Source organism: Bombina bombina, chromosome 3, assembly GCF_027579735.1.
Source record: "Bombina bombina isolate aBomBom1 chromosome 3, aBomBom1.pri, whole genome shotgun sequence".
NCBI lineage: Eukaryota > Metazoa > Chordata > Amphibia > Anura > Bombinatoridae > Bombina > Bombina bombina.
The window spans coordinates 299,595,474-299,621,630 of record NC_069501.1 but is presented as its reverse complement, the minus strand read 5'-3'; the positions used below and the strand labels follow the sequence as shown (position 1 = coordinate 299,621,630).

General features: G+C 34.0%; 1 protein-coding gene across 1 annotated transcript in view; it reads left to right on the top strand.

Moving 5' to 3' along the window:
• CNKSR2 (connector enhancer of kinase suppressor of Ras 2) overlaps window positions 1-24,089 on the top strand; it is a 1,108,533-nt gene extending 1,084,444 nt beyond the window's left edge. The window contains exons 23-24 of the mRNA XM_053705261.1: window positions 17,568-17,764; window positions 23,874-24,089. Coding sequence (XP_053561236.1) covers window positions 17,568-17,764; window positions 23,874-24,089 — 413 coding nt within the window. The remainder of the gene's footprint in view (window positions 1-17,567; window positions 17,765-23,873) is intronic.
• Window positions 24,090-26,157: the final 2,068 nt, after the last annotated feature.

Genomic DNA, 26,157 nt, shown 5'->3' with positions numbered 1-26,157 from the left:
TTGAGGACTTCGTCTTCAGTTGTTATTTTGGGTGTGTTTGCACTGTAATAGAAGTTTTCTTCTCTGTTTTTTGGATCCCGGTCCTAATCTTGTGGTTTCTGTACTCTTTGGGGTCTGGGCATTGCCTCCCCTTATTTCTCAGGACTGATTTTGGTCTATGTGAGCTTGATTTGGTTCTGGAGTTTTTTCCTTTTTTTATTTGGAGCTTGTTGTACCCAACAACCAGGTATCATTGTCTGGTTACTTTCTATGTGTTCTCTTTCTTTTGGGAGTTTACAGTAGTTGATCCCTTACTCTTGTAAGTGGTGTATTGTGGAGGACCAACTGCTGGACGATGGTGTCTCCCGGAGGCATGTTGGCTCTGTCAAGCCTTTTTTCTGCCACCTCTAGCAAGGCTTGTGATCTTTTGTGGGTCAGTGTCCTTTTTTTTCAAAGTTTCTAGGCTTCGGACGAAGCAGATTTTTTTGCTGCGCAGGGTTTTCAGGCCTTGTGCCCTCAGAATGGGCCGCCTTTTGTATCCTTCCGTTTTTAGCATGCAATGTCCTCTATAGCTTGGGTATTGTTTTCCCAAAAGTAATGAATGCAGCTGTGGACTCTTTCCATTTATGAAGAAAACATAAATTATGCTTACCTGATAATTTTCTTTTCTTCAGATGGAAAGAATCCACAGGTCACCACCCATATTTTTTCTGTGGTGCGTCTGTTTTTTGTTCTTCTGGCACCTTTTCACCCTGATATTTCTTCTACTGTTCCTTGTTCCTCGGCAGAATGACTGGTGGATGAGGGAAGTGGGAGGGGTATTTAAGCCTTTGGCTGGGCTGTCTTTGCCTCCTCCTGGTGGCCAGGTTCTGAATTCCCAAAAGTAATAAATGCAGCTCTGGACTCTTTCCATCTGAAGAAAAGAAAATTATCAGGTAAGCATAATTTGTGTTTTACAAAATCCTGACCCTAATGTTCTAAGGCCATGAAGAAACCATCAGTCAAAAAGAAAGTTCATCATGAAAGTAAATTATACTGCAGATATAGAAAAAGATGATTTAGGTAAGCTAAGGCATTATGTTTAACATTGGTACAGGAGTTCACATTTTGCTGTCAACACAAGGCAACGTCTTTTATTGGGGATGCTTCACTTCAACATGAACTGGAAAAATAACCAGGAAAAAGGAGAGAATTGATGGTGCATAATACTGGCACACCCTGAAAGAAAGTGTATTCATTAATAATGTATTCATTAGCATTGTTCTTTTAGAAGTCAGTAACCATATTAACCTTTTGAAGGCAGAGGAGAAACGTGTCCTATAACTAGCAGAAAGGTCTTGAACATTGTGTATCTTAAAAAGTGTATCTGTACACAGCTGGTACACACACACACACACCAGCAGTAACCAGCAGTCGATGTGACAGTGACAGAAGCACTCTCCACTGATCTTCAGTAACAGAAAGGTCTGGGGGTCATCAGGCGCATGCTCTACACTGCTTCCAATGCTTTAGGTGATAACCATTTTTGATTGGTTGTTCCACTCCAAGACAAAAAAGAAGGTTCCTGAAATGCTGTAGAAAATAACCCAGTAAAGGGGTTAAACACATGGTAGAATTATCCAGTCAGCAGCATTAGTCACAAGTGTCAAATGTGTGTGTAGTGCTGCTGATTAGATCAGGAGCGATTTTCGTTTGGACCAGCAGTTTTCTGCAGGTCACTAGAGGTACTTCTATGTGTTTAACCCATTAGTACGGTTTAAACACATAACATTAAATGGTAGCTAGTCTTAAAGGGACATTCCAGTCAAAATTTAAAGGCACATAGCTGAATTACATATATGAATAGAAACATATTTGCAATATACATGTATTAACAAAAATGCTTCTAGTAAAAGTTATCACTGTTTTAGTGTTAACTTTTTTCTCTGCACGTGCATGTGAAGCACAGCTAGATATTGTCACTGCACCCACATTTTAAATACTGTAGCTGCTCAGATCACCAGCGAGGCTTGTATTATGTCAGCAATTATCAAATTGAGTCATCACCAGATGGTACAAGCACCTTAGGCTCTCTGAGCAAGTGCTGTGTTTAAAATGTTGGTGCACGATGCATACTTAAATACATTGTTGAAACAGCTTTAGGTTTTATTAGAAGCGTTTTTGCTAATTCATGTATATTACAAAAATGCTTCTGTTCAATACCAAAATGCACCCATGTGGTTTCCAATTCTGTCTGGAATATCCCTTTAAATTTATATACTCTAACAAATTAGAGCATGGCATTTTTCAACTATAATGACCCTTTAAGTATTTGTAATTTTATTTTTTTCAAATAAATATTAGCTTTTTATATTTTACACATTGCTGCCTGGCATTTTTGTTTTTTAGATATATATATTCAATAAGAACAGTATTTTTAAGCCTCCTTGCAGTTCTAATGGTACACTGGCAGATTAACTAATTATTTACAACAGTCTATTATAACTCTACAATTTTAATTAATGAACCTTTAAATACAGTAGAATTGCATAATTAGCAAATGCATAATAAACTTTTTTCTGACAAATTTTAAAAAAAAAATCCTTCTATTGCCAGCTAGTCACTGGCTCATATATATATATATATATATATATATATATATATATATATATATATATATATATATATATATAAAATTATATATACAGGCTTAGTAAGCGCTGGAGTATCAAAGTGTGCATCAAAAAACACAATGTGCACATTTTGGTAATGGAAAAAAATTGGAATGTTTTTTGTTTTAAAACATGACAGTTTAATTTTGATTTTAGAGTCAGATAAATATTTATTTTTGCATTTAAAAATATAGTAAGTTTTTCTATAAACACATTATATTTTCTATGTGATATTATAAATAAGTAGCAGTAATATAATGATTGTAGTGCATAAAACTTAATAGACATATCATTTGCACTTACACATTTGCATATTTGAAACAAAGCAAGCGTTCTCTCCTAAACAGTTTAGTGGTGATTTAATACAACTATGTCCATCTATAAGACCCCATTTGACATTTAGCACTCTGGAAATGTATTTTAGCTGAGAGGCACATGATATAATCTTCTACCAACCAAAGTTTTCAATCCAGCTGGCCTGAGCAAGCCTGAGTCCCTTGAAAGGTCATATTCTATCCATTTGCAGCTATCTCATGTCACTTGTAATGTTGCTTGCCATATTTTTGCAGTATTTATTCCTAAACTGTATCTAAATGTCTCAAGCTGCAACATTGTGAAAATTTGTGTTTAAAAGTTTTTCTCTGTTTTGTCAGTTTTGAAATTGCATTGATTAAATAAAGTAAATGTCAGCAGTTTACTTAAAGTGAATGTAAATTTTGATGCCAAAGTGCCTGGTTTTTAAAAATTTGATTATAAACAGGGGCACTTTAATTCATCAAAACAAACTTTACATTTCACTCGTGTTGTGAAAAAATACTTACCTTTTAATCTTAACAGCCGCTCCAGCTTCCTCCGCCCGTCGCAAAGCCTCTTCCTGGGTCTAAAATGAGGAATCTGGCTTCCTCCAATCACAGCGTTGAATCAGACACTGATTTCCCCGGGGGGGGAAGCCATGATTGGAGGATGACCTATCCATCATTTCTGACATCAGAAATGGCTTGCGACGACCGGGAGAAGCTGGAGCGGCTGTCAAGTTTAAAAGGTAAGTATTTTTTCACAACTTGAGTGAAATGTAAATTTTGATGAATTAAAGTGCCCCTGTTTATAATCAATTTTAAAAAACCGGGCACTTTGGCAACAAAATTTACATTCACTTTAAGTAAACTGCTAACATTTACTTTATTTAATCAATGCAATTTCAAAACTGACAAAACAGAGAAAAACTTTTATCGAATTTTTATCTTCACTTTATTTGGGCACTTTATCATCAAAATTTACAATGACTTTAACATATTATTTTTTTCTTTGTGCCTACAGTTTGCTCAGTCTGTATCCAAAAGCTTCTAGAAAATATGTGTGTGTGTGTGTGGGGGGGGGGGGGGGTGTTACTAGTTCATCTAGCCTAATGTTAATTTGGTTCATTCAAAGTTTTAATTGATCTTATTTGATTTATGTGCTTTGTTGAGAAATATTTAAGCAAAATGTAAAGTGTATACTATAATTTATAATTAAAGGGAAAGTCAACACCAGAATTTTTGTTGTTTAAAAAAATAGATAATCCCTTTATTACGCATTCCCCAGTTTTCCATAACCAACACTGTTATATTCATACAGTTTTTACCTTTGTAATTACCTTGTTTCTAAGCTTCTGCAAACTGCCCCCTTGTTTCAGTTCTTTTGACAGACTTGCATTTTAGCCAATCAGTGCTCACTCCAGGGTAACTTTACGTGCTTGAGCTCAATGTTATTTATATTAAACACATGAACTAATGCCCTGTAGTGGTCAAAATGCATTTAGATTAGAGGCAGTCTTCAAGGTCTAAAAAATTAGCGTATGAAACTCCTAGGTTTAACTTTCAACTAAGAATACCAAGAGAACAAAGCAAAATTGGTGATAAAAGTAAATTGTAAAGTTGTTTAAAATGACATTCCCTATTTAAATTATGAAAGTTGTTTTTGGACTTGACTGTCCCTTTAAAATATGCTTTACATATGATGCCAAGTATGTTTCTTTGTAACAGCATGCAAGCAAAGTAGTAAACCTAGCTCTGTAGTTTGGTTTAATGTACAGATATGATAAAGTCTTTGAAAAACAGTCCATGAAAAAATACAGGCTGTGCCAGTATTATTTTGTTGTTGTTGTTTTATATATTATGTTTTATTTATACACATATTTCACTCTTCTAATACTAGAAATACACACAATTGATTGAAAAAGTCCTGGTGAGTGCACTCTTTTACTATTATACAATTTTTCTGTTGCACCCCAGGTGAAGTTTCTACTGTAATCTGGAGTGCTTGTCTGTTTGGTGTGTGTGTGTGTGTGTGTATATATATATATATATACATACATTCATACATACAGTGGGGCAAAAAAGTATTTAGTCAGCCACCAATTGTGCAAGTTCTCCCACTTAAGAAGATGAAAGAGGCCTGTAATTTTCATCATAGTATACCTCAACTATGAGAGACAAAATGTGGAAACAAATCCAGGCAATCACATTGTCTGATTTGGAAAGAATTTATTTTCAATTTATGGTGGAAAATAAGTATTTGGTCAATATCAAAAGTTCATCTCAATACTTTGTTGGCAATGACAGAGGTCAAACTTTTTCTGTAAGTCTTCACAAGGTTGTCACACACTGTTGCTGGTATGTTGGCTCATTCCTGCATGCAGATCTCCTCTAGAGCAGTGATGTTTTGGGGCTGTCGCTGGGCAACACAGATATTCAACTCCCTCCAAAGGTTTTCTATGGGGTTGAGATCTGGAGACTGGCTAGGCCACTCCAGGACCTTGAAATGCTTCTTACGAAGCCACTCCTTCGTTGCCCGGGCGGTGTGTTTGGGATCATTGTCATGCTGAAAGACCCAGCCACGTTTCATTTTCAATGCCCCTGCTGATGGAAGGAGATTTGCACTCAAAATCTCATGATACATGGCCCCATTCATTCTTTCATGTACACGGATCAGTCATCCTGTTCCCTTTGCAGAGAAACAGCCCCAAAGCATGATGTTGCCACCCCCATGCTTCACAGTAGGTATGGTGCTCATTGGTTGCAGCTCAGCATTCTCTCTCCTCCAAACATGACGAGTTGTGTTTCTACCAAACAGTTCTACTTTGGTTTCATCTGACCATATGACATTCTCCCAATCTGCTTCTGGATCATCCAAATGCTCTCTAGCATACTTCAGACGGGCCCGGACATGTACTGGCTTAAGAAGGGGGACACGTCTGGCACTGCAGGATCTGAGTCCCTGGCAGCGTAGTGTGTTACTGATGATAGCCTTTGTTACGTTGGTCCCAGCTCTCTGCAGGTCATTCACTAGGCCCCCCCCCCATGTGGTTCTGGGATGTTTGCTCACCGTTCTTGTGATCATTTTGACCCCATGGGGTGAGATCTTGCGTGGAGCCCCAGATCGAGGGAGATTATCAGTGGTCTTGTATATCTTCCATTTTCTAATTATTGCTCCCACAGTTGATTTCTTCACACCAAGCTGCTTGCCTATTGCAGATTCAGTCTTCCCAGCCTGGTGCAGGTCTACAATTTTGTTTCTGGTGTCCTTCGACAGCTCTTTGGTCTTCACCATAGTGGAGTTTGGAGTGTGACTGTTTGAGATTGTGAACAGGTGTCTTTTATACTAATAACAAGTTCAAACAGGTGCCATTAATACAGGTAATGAGTGGAGGACAGAGGAGCCTCTTAAAGAAGTCTTGCTTGTTTGTAGGTGACCAAATACATATTTTCCACCATAATATGCAAATAAATTCTTTCCAAATCAGACAATGTGATTATCTGGATTTGTTTCCACATTTTGTCTCTCATAGTTGAGGTATACCTATGATGAAAATTACAGGCCTCTCTCATCTTAAGTGGGATAACTTGCACAATTGGTGGCTGACTAAATACTTTTTTGCCCCACTGTGTGTATGTATATATATATATATATATATATATATATATATACACACACATCACGTTGATTGGAGTAGCCGTGTTAGTCCAGAGATTTAGATATCAAAATAACAAGATCATTGCATTGAGCAATGGTACTTTTTTATTGGACTAACTATACATTTATAAGTTGAAAAACTTTCGGAAGAGTTCCTTCCTTTATCAAGTCTGGAGCAATACTGACCAATTCAATGGAATTGACAGATTATATCTTAAAACACAGAATAGCTAAGAAGACAGAAAGCACAGGGAGAGGAGGAGGTGTCATAAAAATCATGAGGGGGGCTTAGGTAACAGGCAGACAGTGTCCAGTGTAGGAGAACAGACAGGGGAAATATATAGCTATACATAGAGCATATACTGACATAACGTTATATATCAACATTGAATCAATATCTATAAAGATGTGAAATTGTATATACAGGGGGAATACAAAAGTTAAAAAAGACAAATGTTTGGACATAGGCTTACCTGTGTACCTATGTATAAAGAATGTGGAATATACAATGTAATTGACTAAATGAAAGTACATAACAAAAAAATCTGATAATGTGTTAAGAATCCAGAGTCCACATTTAGTCCAGAATTAAACAAGTTGAAGTGCATTATCATTTTCATTTCAAAGGTTTTTCTTTCCATGGTGTTTTTGAAGTTGCCTCTGAAAATTTTGATTTTGAGGTTTTGGATGGAGTGGTCAGGTTGGGTGAAATGGTGACCAACAGGGGTGCAGTATTTTGTTTCACAGGGGTTTTTGATTGAGTGTCTGTGTAAGTTCATTCGAAGGTGCAGTATATATACACACATATACACAGTTGTATGCAAAGGTTTAGGCTCCCCTGACACTTTCCATGATTTTCATTTATAAATAATAGGGTGTTTGGATAAGCAATTTCATTTTGATCTATCAAATAACTGAAGGACACAGAAATATTTCAGTATTAAAATTAGGTTTATTGGATTAACAGAAAATCTGCAATATGCATCAAAACGAAATTAGACAGGTGCATACATTTGGGCACCCCAACAGAAATATTACATCAATATTTATTAGAGCCTCTTTTAGCAAAAATAACAGCCTCTAGACGCTTCCTATAGCCTGTAATGAGTGTCTGGATAAAGGTATTTTGGACCATTTCTCCTTGCAAAACATCTCCAGTTCAGTTAGGTTTGATGGTTGCCGAGCATGGACCACCGCCCGCTTCAAATCACCCACAGATTTTCAATGATATTCAGGTCTGGGGACTGGGATGACCATTCCAGAACATTGCACTTGTTCCTCTGTATAAATGCCAGAGTAGATTTTGAGCAGTGTTTTGAGTTGTTGTCTTGTTGAAATATCCAGCCCCGGCGTAACTTCAACTTTGTGACTGATTCCTCAACATTATTCTCAAGTATCTGCTGATATTGAGTGGAATCCATGCGACCCTCAAATTTAACAAGATTCCCAGTACCGGCATTGGCCACACAGCCCTACAGCATGATGGAGCATCCACCAAATTTTACTGTGGGTAGCAAGAGTTTGTCTTGGAACTCTGTGTTCTTTTGCCGCCATGCATAACGCCCCTTATTATGACCAAATAACTCAATCTTTGTTTCATCAGTCAACAGCACCTTCTTTCAAAATGAAGCCGGCTTGTCCAAATGTGTGTTTGCATACCTCAAGCAATTCTGTTTGTGGTGTGTGTGCAGAAAAGGCTTCTTCCGCATAACTCTCCCATACAGCTTCTCCTTGTGCAAAGTGGGCTGAATGGTTGAACGATGCACAGTGACACTATCTGCAGCAAGATGATGTTGTAGGGCTTTGGAGGTGGTCTGTGGGCTGTTTTTGACCGTTCTCACCATCCTTTGCCTCTCCGATATTTTACTTGGCCTGCCACTTCTGGCCTTAACAAGAACTGTGTCTGTGGTCTTCCATTTCCTCACTATGTTCCTCATAGTGGACCCTGATGGCTTAAATCTCTGCGATAGCTTTTTGTAGCCTTCCCCTAAGCCATAATGTTGAACAATCTTTGTTTTCAGGTCAGTTACAGATACAGATATTCAAATCTACAAAATGACAAGGTTGCCCAAACGTATGCACCTGTCTAATTTTGTTTTGATGCATATTGCACATTTTCTGTTAATCCAATAAACCTCATTTCACTACTGAAATATTATTGTGTCCTTCAGTTATTTAATAGATCAAAATGAAATTGCTGATCCAAACACCCAATTATTTATAAATGAAAATCATGGAAATTGTCAAGAGTGCCTAAACTTTTGCATACAACTGTGTATATATATATATATATATATATATATATATATATATATATATATATATATATATATATATATATATATATATATATATATGTACAGTGTTCTCCCCACAACCTTTTTGGCATGTTCACCACCCTGCTGGTTTTACTGACCACCCAGCTAAAATCTTAGCTAAAATTAACTAATATTAAAAATGTACAATTTTCAATGCAAAAGTTATCATTAAGTACATTTTATGCTAAGATATGCAATTAATTTGTGCTTTGGATAGCAGAAAATGATATTATATTAGAAAATATTATACTGACCCCTCCTGGGTAATTCATAATGCATGGCTTGCAAAAAAAAAAAAAAAAAAATACATTTTATATATATATATATATATATATATATATATATATATATATATATATATTTTATATATATATATATATTTTTATATATATTTTTTTTATTTTATATATATATATATATTTTTTATTTTATATATATATTTCTATATACGCACAAACTATTTATGCAGATGAATAAACGGCTGGTAAATTTACATATTGGGTTATTTGTGCTTTTTTTTTTTTTAAATAGTCCATTTAACCTACTTACAGGCCATCTATTTTAGAGCAATTGACCTGTATTCCCAATTGTAAATAACCGTGCTAAACTGTAGCGACTGTAGAATAATATAGATTTCTCTAAAATAGCTGTGTTTGCACATTATTTTTCTGTTTGCTGACACTATATGAAAATATCTAGGACATAGTAGAGCCATATTTTCATAGTTATACTTTTTCATGGTTTTATTTTTTCTTTGCTGGAAATGGACACAGTTATTTGTTATATATAAATAGAATATCTTAGCACTGGCTATTAACTGGCTTATAATAGCGCTCGATTCTTTTTTTTTTTTCTTATCCTGTTTTGCCATGTTTGCATTATCCTGTCATCTTTTGCAGTTTATCTTGTAGGCTGTGATGTTCCAGTAAATCCTGATTGACCCATTATAGATACAAACCAAGAGGGACATTATAATGCTTAAATAAAATGCTCTATTTTAATATGGCCTGTGATTGGAGCATATGCACATATGCCACTCTTGACTGGCTTACTAATATTGCGTTCACACTGTACCAAGCATGCTGTGACAATTAAACATGTTTGGTAAAGTGTGATCGTGATATTAGAACTAAACTTATCCAGTACAAGGTAAACTTGTAGCGGCTATAAAAATACAATGTTAAAAAAAAAAGACTTTTTTAAAGAACACATTTTACTTTCTAATTTACTTCTATTATCAATGTTTCCTTGTTCTTTAAAAAGCAGGACTGTAAAGCTTAGGAGATTACCCATATTTGGTTCGGAAACCTGGGTTACACACTAAATGTAGCCACCAATAAGCAAGTGCTATCCAGGGCTCTGAACCTAAAATGGGCCGGAGCCTAAGCTTTACATTCCTGACCTGAGGTTTATTAAGTACTACTTATTTTCTTTCTCCTATTGTATAATCAGACTTACTAAGGTCGTGAATACAGTTAGCGGCTTGTTTTCGAGACTGCCAGAGATAATTATGCTGCAGTTTATCTAAATCTGCCTGTAGTTATTATAAAATGAACTGTTCAGCCATAACATCCTATCTTGTTTTAGGGAGTTATTTTTATTAACCCAGCCTATAATAGACGTTCTTTTTTGTTCACTCATTTTGTCAGCGGCCGAGACAGTGTATCCTACAAATAGTATTCAGCTACATCCTTAATAAGCAATGCTTGTTTGACCCTTACATCAAGGCTGGGTTATTGTTTATATTTGCAGATTATGAGTAGTGTCATGCTACTAGCCTGGTCTTTAGATTTAGCCCAGTTTACTCCAGCCTCTTTGTAACTATAGATCAGTCGCTCTACCTATATGCTGCACTGGTGTTTAACTGTAGCAACTGAATGTTTTACTTGTAGGTTTACTAAATAAACATCTGTTTTTGGGTAATTGGTATTTTTTGTGTTAGGATTGCACCAGTTTGTCAGTTGAAAGAAGATATTAGAAGCAATAATCCATTCTTATGCTCCAAGGTTTTGTTTTATTTGTATATGCTCAACTGACTCAAATTAACTTCCTTCATCACTTTGTAGTACTCTGGTATCTCTTGATTATACCCAGAGACTCAGTATGTGGTTTATCTTGTAAATACTACTAATACAGTTACAGCTATCAGTTTATATATTTTGTTTGGAGATTGATGCCTCTTATGTATATATTTATATATATATGTATATATTTATATATATATATATATATATATATATATATATATAACATGATTTTATATATATATATATATATATATATATATATATATATATATACACACACACACAGGTGGCCCTCGGTTTACAATGGCTCAATTTGCATTGTTTCAGAATAACAACCTTTTTTTCAGTCATGTGACTATTGTGGCTATTGAAAAGCATTGAGAAGCAGTGCATTGATTAAAATAGCCAGTAGGTGGAGCTGTCCGCTTGTGTTGCAGCAAAGATATGCAAGCCAAGCAAGCTGAAATTAATCAGTTTAACCAGACCTGAGCTATCAAGCAGCTTGCAAAGGAACAAGATCTTCCTGTCTATAAATCAATCCAGATTGGAATGCATAGAAAGAACTGTTTGCAGAAAAATGCAAGTAAAGTCTGTGTTGTGTGATTATTTTATTAGGTTTATAATGCTGTTTAGCAAATGTTTTTGTTCATTTAACTTAGTTTAATTATATATTCTGTGATTATTTTATTAGGTTTATAATGCGGTTAAGCTTTTAAAGTCTTTATTTCAAAGCTTTAAAAATAATGTATTAGGTGTTAGTTATGCCAATTTTGAGAGGGGCCTGGAACCTTACTCCCTCACTTCCCATTGACTTACATTATAAACTGGGTTTCAATTTACAACGGTTTCGATTTACAACCATTCCGTCTGGAACCTAACCCTGGCGTAAATTGAGGGCTACCTGTGTATATATATATATATATATATATATATATATATATATATGAAATCATATTGTATTTCCTTATTATATTAACTAAATGGAGATCCTGGCACCATATACTTCTGGACTATGAGAATCTTTGAGTGCCTATATGTACATCTGCTAGATTTAGATGTCATATTTGTATATCACATTTAGGGTATGTCTTTCTATGTCACTTGTATCTCCCAAAGTTTCAACACATAATGAATCCCCTATTCTTAATTTTTCTAGTATAGTGACCTCTAATTTTTATTAGGGGGGTGTTTTATTTGGCAGTTGTTGGACTGAGTGAGAGTGCTCTCCTTTGCTACTATATATATACTGTATATGTATAAATTGAGGTTAAACCTTTTATATATTAGTTTCTGTGCAGAGTGATATATGTAGACAGAATATGTGATTTGAGTCTAAATACTAAATTGCTAAATGTCTTTTCACTATATTTAAATTTTTATTTTATTGTGTGCTCTTGCAGACCTAATCTTGTATCTTGTAATCGATATTGTACTTAAACTCAATAAAAAAAAGAAAAAAACAGGCAAAATAAATTATTTAAATGATTGTAAAGGTTTTTTTCCTACACTTAATTAAAGGGACATGAAACTCATTTTTTTCCATTCATAATTCAGATACAGCATGCAATTTTAATCAACATTCAAATTTACTTCTGTTGTCAAATTTTCTTTGTTCTTTTGGGGTTTCTTGTTGAAAAGCAGGGATGTATGCTCAGGAGCATGCATGTGTCTGAAGCTCTATATAGCAGCAGTTTTGCCAGAATGTTATCCATATGCAAGATCACTAGATGGCACTGTTTCCTGCCATGTAGTGCTCCAAACTCCTACCTACGTATCTCTTCAACAAAAATGGTATGGGAACAAATCACATTTGTTAAAATAAGTAGATTGGAAACTTGTTTTAAATGATATGCTCTGATTCACAAAAGAACAATTTTGGGTTTCATATCCCTTTAAATATTTTATGTGGCATTTAAATTTTGAGTTTAATCTCATTTTAAAGGGTTTTAAATACTTATTTTTATACAAAAAGTATAAAAATCTTTGTATATATAAAGGTTTGCTTGTCCTATGCTGTCTAGAAATGCCAAAAGCTAATTCTGTAACATAGGTTTTAAAAACACCAATCAAATAGCTGGTTTAGGCAATTTGCAGCATTTTGAAAACCTGAGGGATTGCCTGCCTATGTAAGGTGCAAGTGATGCCCATAAAAATGGAAATTACTTGCCACAGCAATTGAAGTGCTGTTTACTCAAAGGGGAAGTTGCTATCACTCCCTCAGTCTGTGCAAGCCACTGGCCATCAATTGAAAGCGCTCACTCCCCTCTTTCAAATAAGGGGTCACTTGTTCCCCTAGAATGCAGATGATCAATGTTAAAAATTATGATCACCTGCCCCACTAAAAAAAAAATAATTTCTGTTGGTGGGGCAAGGGGGGGGGGGGCTACTTCAGAACCCCTATCTCCCCTCTGATTTATTTAGAGTAGTATGAGGCTCCCTCATGGGAAAGAGTTAATTCCCCTCTTTTAAATGAGGGGTCACACCCCTCTCTAATTTTCAGGTAATCACTGTGCTGCAGGTGATCACCTGACGCAAGTACACACTCCTGTGCAGTGAATGCCGAGGGGAAAGAGGCTCGCTTAGAGCCCCTTTTCCCCTTCACAAAGCACAGAGTGGTATGAGACCCCAGAATGGAAAAATGTGAACCCCTCATACCCATGTAATTAATAGGTGGTTGTCATACAAATGGCAATTACATATGTAATGTATTTACTGTATGGGGGATCATTGGCTCCATTCACACAATACCCCCTCCATGAAAATAGATATTGCCCCCTTAAGATAGCAGGTGATTATCCGTGTTTCCCTTAACTACTACAAAGTTTTAGGAATCAAAATAAATTGTAGAACTAAGTGAATGTAAAAGCACATGATCTTTTGGTGCATTTATTTTACTCTGAGACTAGATGTGGTAGTACTATGCATACATTGTCAAAATAGGTTAAGCCTTCCCTCTGGGAAATCAGAATTTCTGTAATTGTAAAATGTATATAATAATTTTATAGTTAAAAATTAAAGTGTGCATAAATTGCAAGATAGTTAAAAGTGACAAAAAATACATTTTACCTTTACTTTTAATTATTATTTTTTATTTATTTAGTTTTTATTGAACAATAATGGTATACATTCCTAAATATTTATGTGTTGTGAAGGTGAATTGATGCTAAATGTGTGACAAATAAATGAATTGCCTACTTCTATTTATCATGTATGTACTTTTTATTTCCCATATTAGGGTATTATTTTTTGTGGGTTCCTCGATTAAAACAAGTTGTGTGTGTTTTTTGTGTAATGCAATGAGTGGCAAACAAAACAAAAATTTAAAACTATCACAGGGTTGTGAAATGGCTCAGCAGCTAAGTGGTTAATATGTTTATATTGTGTAACATTAGATAATCATACTATCTGGGAGAAGCAGCTAATCTGTAAAACTGAGTATGTTTCTCTCTCAGTCAGAGCTTTGTTGACAAATAAAAATGTTGGGTTTGTTGGTTGCTTAATTGAAAATCTGAAATAAACTCTACCCTATATACTACATTCAAGCACAACAGAAAAAAACAATACCTAGCATATTGCCATTTACCTGTAGCAGGTTCAAAATGTGTTGGTTACTATAGTTTCAAATTCTGTGTATTGGCACATTTTCTCTTAAAAGGAGCCATCAATTAGATTAAATCCCATGGTGCCTATAATAGTAGTTAGAAAAGTGTCCACTAAGTGAAGGTTTTTCCAGTTCTACTATTAAGGAACCACTTGTATCCCCAATTGTTTGATTTACAGCACAAGTGATAAATTAATTTTGTTTAGCTAACCAATTCTCATCTCATTTAACCTCTAACAAAATCTGTCCTGTTAGGGGATTTTGAAGACTAGCACTGGGACAACCTGTATTAAGCCATATGCATTGTATTGTTCTCTGTATTTGTATTTGTTTAAATAAGAGACAAAAGTTATCTTTAATATTTTGTTTTGAACAACTAAGCAGTTATTAACCGCTTTGTGCCAGACACACAGAACACATAAAACACATCAATTGATCCACAAATATCTCTAAAAGCCTAAAATAATTAGTTTATAGTTATAATCAGCCTGGAACAAACAGCCATTTTATTTGAAACTTTTTAGCATATATCTGATATGAGCATATTATCAGGTATTTGTAGAGCGCCAACAGGTTCCGCAGCGCTAATCAACTACAGGGTCTTTAAAGTTATACAAAAAAAAACTAACATGCATTGATATGTACTTAACACATATAAAGGGCTTTTTTAAGGAGATATTTTTTCTTTACATTTTTTGTTGTATATTTTGATATAATATTTTTTTGTATTTCTTTCCAATGGTATGGAGAGTCCACAAATCCATTTAAATTACTAGTGGGAATTTAACTCCTGGCCACCAGGTAGAGGCAAAGAACACCCCAGCCGAGCTGTTAAGTATCACTCCCACTTCCCATAAAACCCAGTCATTCTCTGCCTTGTACATCAGGTTTGAGAAGTGTTATTCGGTGGGCTTATGAGACAGCTGGACAACTGCTTTCAGAGAGAATTACGGCTCATTCCTCTAGGTCTGTCTCTTCTTCTTGGGACTTTAAAAATTAAGTTTATGTGGAACAGATCTGCAAGGTGGCCATTTGGTCCTCGTTGCATACTTTTTCAAAATTATACAAATTCGATGTTTTTGCCTCTGCAGAGGCTTCTTTTGGAAGGAAAGTTTTTCAAGCGGTGATGCCTTCTGTTTAGGTCCGTCTGTCTTGTTTGCTTGTATGCTTGGGTATTTGTTCCCACTAGTAATTGAATAGATTTGTGGACTCTCCATGCCATTGGAAAGAAAACAAAATGTATGCTTACCTAATTAATTCTTTTCTTTCCTGGCATGGAGAGTCCACGACCCGCCCTTAATTTAATTTTAAGACCGCTTTTTGTATATTTTTCAAACCTCAGGCACCTCTATTCCTTTGTGTCATCTTCTCTTTCCATATTCCTTCGGCTGAATGACTGGGGGTTTATGGGAAGTGGGAGTGATATTTAACAGCTCTGCTGGGGTGTTCTTTGCCTCCACCTGGTGGCCAGGAGTTGAATTCCAACTAGTAATTGAATGAATTTGTGGACTCTCTATGCCAGGAAAGAAATAATTTATCAGGTAAGCATAAATTTAGTTTTTGAGGTTTTAAATTCAGTTTTTGTAAAGCTGTAAAAAAAAATGTAAGATAATATTTGAAAGCCTGTACATCAAGCTTTTTTTTAACAAAGAGTATTAACATGTACGGCCATTAAACTTAAAAAAATAATGTTATATAATTCTGCACATAGTGCAGAATTATATAACATTATCTTAGTGTTGGCTTTCTAAATCAAAGGCGTTCCTAGATTTTTGCTAGCAAAGTTGGACTTACCTGGTCTCCACTCCAGGCTTTTCTGAGCGGGTCTTGATTTTCAAAAGCGATTCGCACTATTGAACTGAATGTAGCTCGCACCCACTACCAGACCAGAGTGGGCGCGAGCTACAATCATTTCAATGGCGTAATCGGGCACGCTGTGATTAGACAACGCTCCCGCGAAGTGCTTTTGAAAATCAAGACCCGCTCAGAAGAGCCTTTAGCAGAGACCAGGTAAGTCCAACTTTGCTAGCAAAAATCTTGGAATGCTTTTGATTTAGACAGCTGCCGCTAAAATAATGTTATATAATTCTGCACTATGTGTAGAATTATATAACAACATTATTTTTTAAGTTAACTGGCCCTTTCAAGTGTATATGTTTAATTGGGTTCCTCTATGAAAATAACAAATGCATAATTTGAAATCTTTTTATCAGATCCAGATCTTTTCATTTATTTCATATAAAATAAAAAAATATATGTATGTATGTGTATATTCCCAGTTTTATTAAATTCTTAGCCAAGTATAGAATGATGCATTCAAAGAAAAGATTAGTCTGAAAATATCATGTAGATGTGTTTTTTTAAAGTTACATTAGCTGTTTAAATATTGGCAACATAAGTTTTAGTCTCCATAAAACAATGGGAGCTGCTATGTTTTAACTTGTGTTGCCTTCTTTATGCTGTGGCCAATTAGGGGCAGTTATACATAGGTCACTGGAGCGTGCAGCTAATTGCTGTGTGGAATATAACAGTATTCTGCACTTCCATTTCTAACAGGAACTGTAATGCTCACAATTTCAGAATGGAATTACAGGAGACAATGAAAAGTATATTGAAGATATATATATATATATATATATATATATATATATATATATATATATATATATATAATTTTATATTGCAATCTCAGTGTTTAATGTCCCTATAAAGGATGGATAGATGTGTACTTATGTAAAGATTCTCACATAATAAAGATCTTCAAATGTAAACCGAAATCCACCTGGCACTTATGGCAATAAGTGACTTGACACTGAAGTGGTTTGATGTATTGCTATCTGTTAATTGTTATATATATAAATTGTATATGTAATATTTGTATGCAATGGGAAGGACATAGAGCTATGCGTAACACTCCAATAAAATATGCATTTTTAACTCTAATAGATCATTTTCTTCCATAATGCAGGGCAACCAATTAAAAAAAGCTGCTGGTAAAACATCAGTTAATTTTGCTCCGTTCCTTTTGTTTTCGTGTTAGCAGACACTGTAGACGAGAAGCCAGCAGATTCATTACAAGATCTCTACAGGGCTCTGGAACAGGCCAGTTTGTCCCCACTTGGAGAACAGCGTCTTTCAACCAAAATGGAATACAAGAAGTCTTTTATAAAAAGATGTAGTGATCCTGTAGTCAATGAAAAACTTCACAGACTTCGAATTTTGAAAAGCACTTTAAAGGTAGGACTTTAGAAAGGAAATCTAAAAAGGATCTTGGGATTTGATTAAACAGAAGCTTGTTGTCAAATCCGGCCTATAAGGAAGAAAGCAAGTTTCATTAACTTGCAGATACTTTTTAGATGAAAGCAGAGGGCTCATTTCTGGGTATTAGAGCAAAGCTGTTTGACTAGATGGAAGGTCAGAACTCACTAAAATTTTGGTCTGAAAAGGACATATCCGTAGATTTCTTTGTTTCCATTCAGAGAATCTTTTATAAATGTAGGATTTATATTTGTTAGCTAACCGCAATTTCAGACATACAATGCTTGACTTCTTTTTACTTTTCCTTAAATTTTAAAAACCCTTAAAATGTAATTTGATGGTTCATCCCATTTCATGTCATTAATATAAAGGGACTTGAAACTGGAATTTTTTTTTTCCTTCATGATTTAGGTAGAACATACAAGTAAATTGTAAAGTTGTTTAAAATTGTATGCTTTGTCTAAATCATGTATGTCTAACTATGACTTTACTGTCCCATTAAGTATGTTTAATTTAAATTTGTTTATATATATATATATAAACCCAGCTGATACAAAGATATATATACATAATATATAAAAATAAAAATATACATAATAAAAAACAAATGTAATTTTTTCTATGTGTAACTGTTTAATTTTTATTATTGTTATTATGTTACATATATGTTTTGTCTTTTCTTGACATGATTACATGTTTTTATTTCTAGTCTAACATTTGTGTTTGTAAATCATGTGACCATTTTTCGAATGTTACTGTTTTTATTTGTAAAATTCCTTGAAACAACAAGCTTGGCCATTTGTCCTCCAAAAGGTTACTTTTAGAGACCACAGCCCCTCTTTCTGTAAAAGTTACACCCTTCTGGTCATTTTCGTAGATAGTAAACTTTCTACCAATCTAAGCTTTGTTACTAACCAATCGTAGGTCATTTTATAATAGTGAGAGAGGCTTTTGGGCAATTTTGTTGTTGAACTCTTAGTTTACTCAGTTTGGGAAACATTGTATTAAATGAGTGTAACTGAACTGGATTTCTTAAAACTTGTGGAGTTTGCAATATAACTTCTGAGAGATGTTGCAGACGTAGTCCACATGCATGACAGAAGAAATGAGGCTGAATAGTAAGCTCCCTACAAGCTTATTGGAGAAGTAGTGAGAGTTATAGGAAGCAGCAACAGGCAATACTGTTTAATAATATAGCTTCCAACACTGCTAAAAATGCTATACATTTGTTCCATATAGAAAAAGTCCTAAGATCTGCAAGAAAACTTCAAAGATGGCCAAGAAACCCTATTTCAACCCACTGACATTTTTAAACCTATTTTGATGTAGCAGACAAAACAAAATACAATATGACTTTTCATTACAACCTTTTTTGGTTTGAGCATCATCTCGGGTACCTTGCAGAGCAGATAGATCATATAAATTTATCTCATTATTCCAGCAAGTTTTTAAAGGGATATTTAACACCTCTTGATTTTGTGTAAAAAATTTACTTTTTGTCTCACACACTCTGGAGCAGCCAAAAAGCAAAATCTGTAACCTACAAATTGCATAAACCAGCTGTTTGATTTGCAGGTTAAAATGAGCCTTTTTTGGCCTCTCCAGGAGCGTGCAAACAAAAATAAAAGCACAAATGTAACTTAAAAGCAAGAAAAGTAGTGCTAAAACATTAAACACCATATCATATTCTATAAATTAAGTTAAAAAAAAAAAGATTATTTAATGATGTAGATAGAGCATATAAAGTTCAACAACTTTTCAATTTACTTCTATTATCAAATTTGCTTTATTATCTTTAGGAGCAGCAATGCACTAGTGGGAGCTAGCTGAACACATTGGGTGAGCTAAATACAAGAGGCTTATATGTGCAGCCACCAATCATCAGCTAGTTCCAAGTTGTTCATTGCTGCTCCTGAACCTACCTCTGTATGGTTTTAAATAAAGGATAACAAGAGAACATAGCAAGTTAGATAATAGAAGTAAACTGGAAAATTGTTTAGAATTGCTTTCTCTACTGAATCATGAAAGTTTCATTTTGACTTTGTCTCTTTAAGTTAAGCTACAGTGATTATTCCAGATTTATCACCTAGACCCCCATATACTAAAGGTCGAGCGGACCCGCTTGCCTTCGCTACATATGGGCAGCAGACAAACAGGATCCCCTGCCCCTATGTATCATTACACGCTCAGGTAAGCATGTAAAGCCCGCCCCATCTTTCACCCGACTGTCAATCACTGAGAGGTCGCTCGCTCTCTGCGATTTCTCCTCGCCACCTCAGAGGTTGCGTAGAGTGTAAGAAACAGATGTTCTGCTTCTTACATTGCGTGAAGCAGGCTCACAAACCTGCCCCGCAAGGGCTCCGGTGCAGCTTTTGCTGCTTAGTACATGGAGCCCATTGTAATTTAAAACCAAATATTCTAAGATGAATAGGTGTTTGTTGGGTCAAATATGTTATATATGAAAATCCAGTGTAAATCATCTCTTTATAGTCATATATGCTGTAAGTATCTTTTTTATATATGTACTTAGTTTATAAGCTTATATTCAGGCAATAATATAAAAAGTACAAAGACAATGTAGTCTGTAAAAAAAAATATAAGTATATTAAATATTCTAATAAAATCAATAGCAACAGGTATTAATCAAATAATGAACCACTTCTGTGCCAGTGATTTTATTGCAATTGTGCCAAAAGTTTGAACAGGGAAATAACGTATTGAAACTTAGATATTCTAAGTATTATATGGGTTTTTCATATAATATCACTTTTGTTTTCTGAAACCTTTTGCTTTATTCATATATTTGTGGAATAAAAACCATCAACTACAAAACAGCACAAAAGTATTTAATTCCAGATAGGGTTGCTATTGTGATTTTTGCAGCCAATTAAAAATATATTTGTAAAGTATTTACATGAATAACAGTCGAAAACACAAAGGTCAAGATTTTATACTACTCTCCACCCCCCCCCCCCCCTTTGTTTACTTTTATATCAAATATATATTTCTTACAAAACGTCAAGCTATCTCTGCTCTTACAGACATTCGGAACAGTTTTTTCTTTAAAATATGCATTTTTTACAAGCAAGTGCTAAATATTTTACATAAAATAATAATTATGTTTAGTGAGTTTAAACAGTAAATGATTGCCCAGATGTGACAGAGTTAAATTATCCAGAATGATTTGATAAATGAATGGGCCTATTGCTTTTACTTGTTGGTTTGTTTATTAAAACAATTTATTTGTTTATGCTGGTCCAATTATACAATGCGCTGATTAACATTACGACTTACATTGCCTTACTCAAAGAGAGAAAAAAGTTCTATCATTTTATTGAAACTCACATTATTCATTTAGATATAGGGCTCAATTTATCAAGCCCTTCGCCTCCCTTCAACTGCAGTTTCTCACAAGAGACGCTGCAGTCCGTATTCATCAAGCAGTGGTCTCCAGACCGCTGCTTCCTACCCTCTTCTCCACCTCTTAAGAGGAGAATTTCAATCCACCTGGTCTAGTCCAACCAGGGAGATTGACAGCCCCAGCCCGCGCGTGGAAGGGGGCGCTGTTAAATTTGGGCAGCGTATTGCTGCCCGCCAGAGGAGAGCTGGGACTTACAGGGGTGAATATGTACTCCCCTGTCTGCCCTTTATTGATAAATCAAGCCCTTAGTGTTTACTTTAAAGATTCTTAACATGCAGTCTGAGAACTCTGACAACAAAAACAAGGAAAGGGTCAGGATTAAACATAAATAAATAAAATAATGTCTTGGGTATATGTTATGTTGTGTATGACTATATTTTTTACATGTTGCCTATGTTTATTATATCATAAATGTGAAATATGTTCATGTAAAATGTGTATCATGCTATTCTATTGTATGTAACCATAAAACTCACTGAGACTAAATTGTTAAAATATTGTAAATTTGTTTGTCTATAAAAGTTATTTATACTGAAGCTATTTTAATTCCACCTGTGGAATAGTCTTACGTGTGAAACGTTTTTTTTTTGTTTTTTTTTAAATGTATAACCATGATTTTATGTTTTATTACCATGCCTCAACCATGTCTTGTTTCTGCTAATTTTTCCATTTATGACTATACTGTAAAATAAATGTATTATTTTGTGTGCAATATATAAATTCCAGTTTTATAAAACATTATCATTGGGAAAAAAACATTGTATGTTTGTTTAAGGACTACATATGCCTTTAAATAATTGAAGCATATATAATTTTAATAATATATATATATATATATATATATATATATATATATATATATATAACTATAGATATTCTATTCAGACGTCAATAGCTCTTAAGGTATTAACTGAAAACTTGTACCAGAATGCTGCCACCAGGGGACCACTTATGCCGTAATGTCCATGGTGCAGAGGTGCACTGGAAAGCTCTGAGGCTTATATGGAACCACCAATACAGTTTTCTATATTATTACTTACTTAATATGAACTTTTTTATATTCTATACAAACTTGTGGTGGTTTTTTATAAGTTTCCATGGCAATATTTTCCTTTTTCAATATATTTTATCAGCATATCACTGTCAACATTAAAACAAATACCCAGTCAGCTTGTAGATTCCTCCTGTATATTGTATCTCACATATGGTTAATTAATGTCATTGATCAAGTTCAACCCATTAAAATTGTTTAGAGGGATATTTGACTCAATTTGTTTGTGTGTGTGATTCAGATAGAGCATACAATTTCTTTTTTAATCAAATCTGCTCAATTCCAGTGGTATTTTTTGTTGAAGATATACCTAGGTAGGTGTCTGGATCACTATAAGGCAGGAAATAGGGTTTCCGTCTAGTGCTTTTGCTAATGGATACAATTCTTGTAAAACTGCTGTCATATAGTGCTCCTTACAAGTGCACACTTCTGGGCTCCCGTCCCTGCTTTTCAATAAAAGATACCAAGGGAACAAAGAACATTTGCTAATAGAAGTAAAATAGAAAGTTGTTATAAATTGTATGCTCTATCTGAATCATGACAGAAAAATATGGGTTCCATGTCCCTTTAAGTTTAAAAGGTGGGAAACAATCTGTAAAATCTTAAAATGAAAGTATGTACTGTATGTCATATTAAGAAGATAATTAAAATGATAGAAATTGTATGTGAGTCTTTGAGACTAATATATCTGCACAATTTAAGTGTCTAAACTTTTTATATTAAGAATATTTCCCTTGGAACACCTGTTTGTATATACTGTACCTTTTGAAAGGGAAATCTCAGAGAGAGGGGACAGAAGGGTAAGAAGAAAGAGAAGGTGTAATAATATTGTGACAGTTGGGAGAGAGAAAAAAGGGAGAAAGGAGAGTGGAAGCAGAAAGCTTCTGACAGTTTTAGGGGGTGCTATGGAGTATTCATTTACATCATGTCATCATGGTGAGGTTAGCTTCCATTTCCTATCCCCCCAATGTCACTCCCATGAATTAAACTTCCTTGATACTATATTGTGCAGTATCCAGACCTTGTGCTTTCTACTCTGCTTCTTAAATATAGGAAATGCACCTAATATAACAACTAATATTTGCTTATACAGCTGATAATGCTGAGGACACCTTGTCTGAATGGTAAAATCTGAGTATACAGCTGCCATAACAGAGGTTTTTTTAGTGAAATTTACCTGGTCTGAGTGCTAAGGTTTGGACTTATAGAAGTTATTGACGATAGGCATTTAATCTCAGGGCTAATGTTTGGGAATACTGCTAGCATAACAGAGGTCTTAAAGGACATGCATATGTTTCGAGGGATAATTCTGTGTTTACTGTAAACATGTACTTATATTGAGGGTTAATAACTGGGCATAGCATTACAGAGGATGTTGGGTACACACATTGTTTGTGGGCTTTTTTAGTTAATTTATTTTTTAGCATTTGCTAGGGGGTTTTGACACATAGCTGGGTAGTTGAGGACATGCACGTGGACTGAGGCCTAATGTTCCGCCATATAGCTGACAAATAAATATAGAGATTTTAATAAGTCTTGTGTAACTTTTTTAAATTAAAGCCATTAGATAACTTTTATTACTAAATGTAATAATAACCATATTTTTTTATTTCCAGGCCAAAGAAGGAGAAGTAGCTATTATTGACAAGATTCTTGATAAAACAGATTTAACATCTAGAGACTTTCAAGAATGGAAACAACTCTACCTTGATCTTTTTTTGGACATCTGTCAAAAGCCAAACTTAAAAGACTCTGAAAGTGTCTCATCGGAGGTGGATGCACTTATTCAGTCTTTAGCACACACACACTCCTATATTGAAACGCATGTATAATTGTCCTGTTGGTTAACATCTACCTTGAAGAGTTTAAATTTTTTATGAATATATAAAAAGTCTGGTAAAATATATTTTAATGTTCCTGATCTATGTGGAGTAATTCTTATTTGGTCACAATTCCATTATCTTATATTGGCATTTGTATATTTTCTATGCTTCTAGTGTTAAGCTTTTGTGTTAGTCTTGTGGTAAAATTCATTTAATAAAATTTATAAAATGCTTTCAAACTATAAAAAGAAAGCAATTTTATTAGAGCTTCATCTATGGACTAAATTTTCTATTATGTATTAACATTTTTTCTGGGTAAAAAATATGTTAAATGAGAAATACTTTTTGTAATTTAATAAATTACTAAAATTCTGTAAGCAGGTCTCCAAAAGAAGAGTATGACATGCTGCAGCTATATTTTTTGAGGATGTAGAATAGATTAAAGGAAAACATGGAAGCTATGAAACCATACAAAATTAAAATGTATGTTAACCATTGTTTATGCAAATATTTTAAGCTCTCATAAGTTTACAAAGAATTCAACCATATTGAATATAGACTGTATATCACAAATTTAGCATTATTAATATCAGCCCTTCCTCCTAATATATATCCAGATTCCATGACCACTCTGTATTAAAATGATTGTCAAAATCTAAACAAAATAATTTAGGTTTAATTAAAATAATTTAATATTTTTATATTGGGACTGGTATTTTGGAAACAACCAGTGTTCACTTCTAAAAAGCAATGTTAAATATAAAATTGATGTTCTGACTGTATAGTAATGCCAATTTAATTTTTATTTTTTTTGGTGGTTAAGATATATTTATATTTAGTTCATTTTAGCATACTTTGTTAGTGCTTTTCCAGGATTAGAATGATTATAAAATGCAGCACATACATTCACAGAATATATTTAAATAAAAAAAATGTAGATTATAAAATATTGAGTTAAATAAAAAAAATATATATATACCTTAATGAACACCGCAACTGTAACTTTTTGCACTAAAATTGCAAACTAAGCTCAAGAAGTTATGACTGTGTTAATCTTAGCAAATTAAATTACTTTTGTACATTTAAATTTTACGTTTACAGTTTTTAACATTATTAAAGACCTAAACTCCAGGAGAGTTAATTGCTCGAGTTACCTAATGAACATATTCTGCACAGTGTTCCCTTTTTATGATTAAATCGGCTAATGACTTATTTTTAATGTATAACAGCAATAGGATAAAAACCAAGATGTACTGCTGAATTTAATAAAATAAAACAAAGCACATAGGTCTAGTTCATAGGTACCACTTAGGGGTAAATCTATTAAATAGGACCAAAAGCCCATTTAGCCATAAAACCTGTCAGCATGAAATGTTTTTAACACAGATTTATAATGAGTTGCAATATGAAGATGAGCACATTATTTTACACTTACTACACATATATTTAAGCCTGTGAAGCACAATAATGCAATAAGTTTGTAATACACGGTATATGTCACTAGGGCCAACTTATATGTAGACAATGCATTTGCTTTTAATTTGTAGTGGAAAAGGCAGCTACAAATTGATAATGGTTTTTAACTTGCAAAGATCAGATTTAGTGACAGTTGTTTAAAATGAAATAGTTATATCAATTTTCGTGTTCTCTTTTGTAAAGTTGACAGTATTTGTTTACTATAAAATTATGTAAGTATGTTACTCTATGCAATAACACTGAACATACCCAATGGATATTGCTAATTAATCTGATTTTGTTGTTGTTTAAATATCAATTATAACCTGTTTTACAATCTTAGAGAACATGTTTTAACATCAGATCTTTCTGAAGTACCTAAATTGCAGTAAATAAAATAGGCACCCCATAGTTTACATTTTATGTTTACTGCTTTTACACTAAATTATAAATGTGGATTTATTATCATATTTATAAAACGACTCCCACACTCTTAATACTATATCCAAAGCATGTCCTATGTATTTTTAGGAGAATGATATGCCTGCTTTTAATGTGCCTTGCTGTGCACTTTATCTCTTACTTAAATTAGAGTTCACGCCATATTAATGTTATTTTTGTG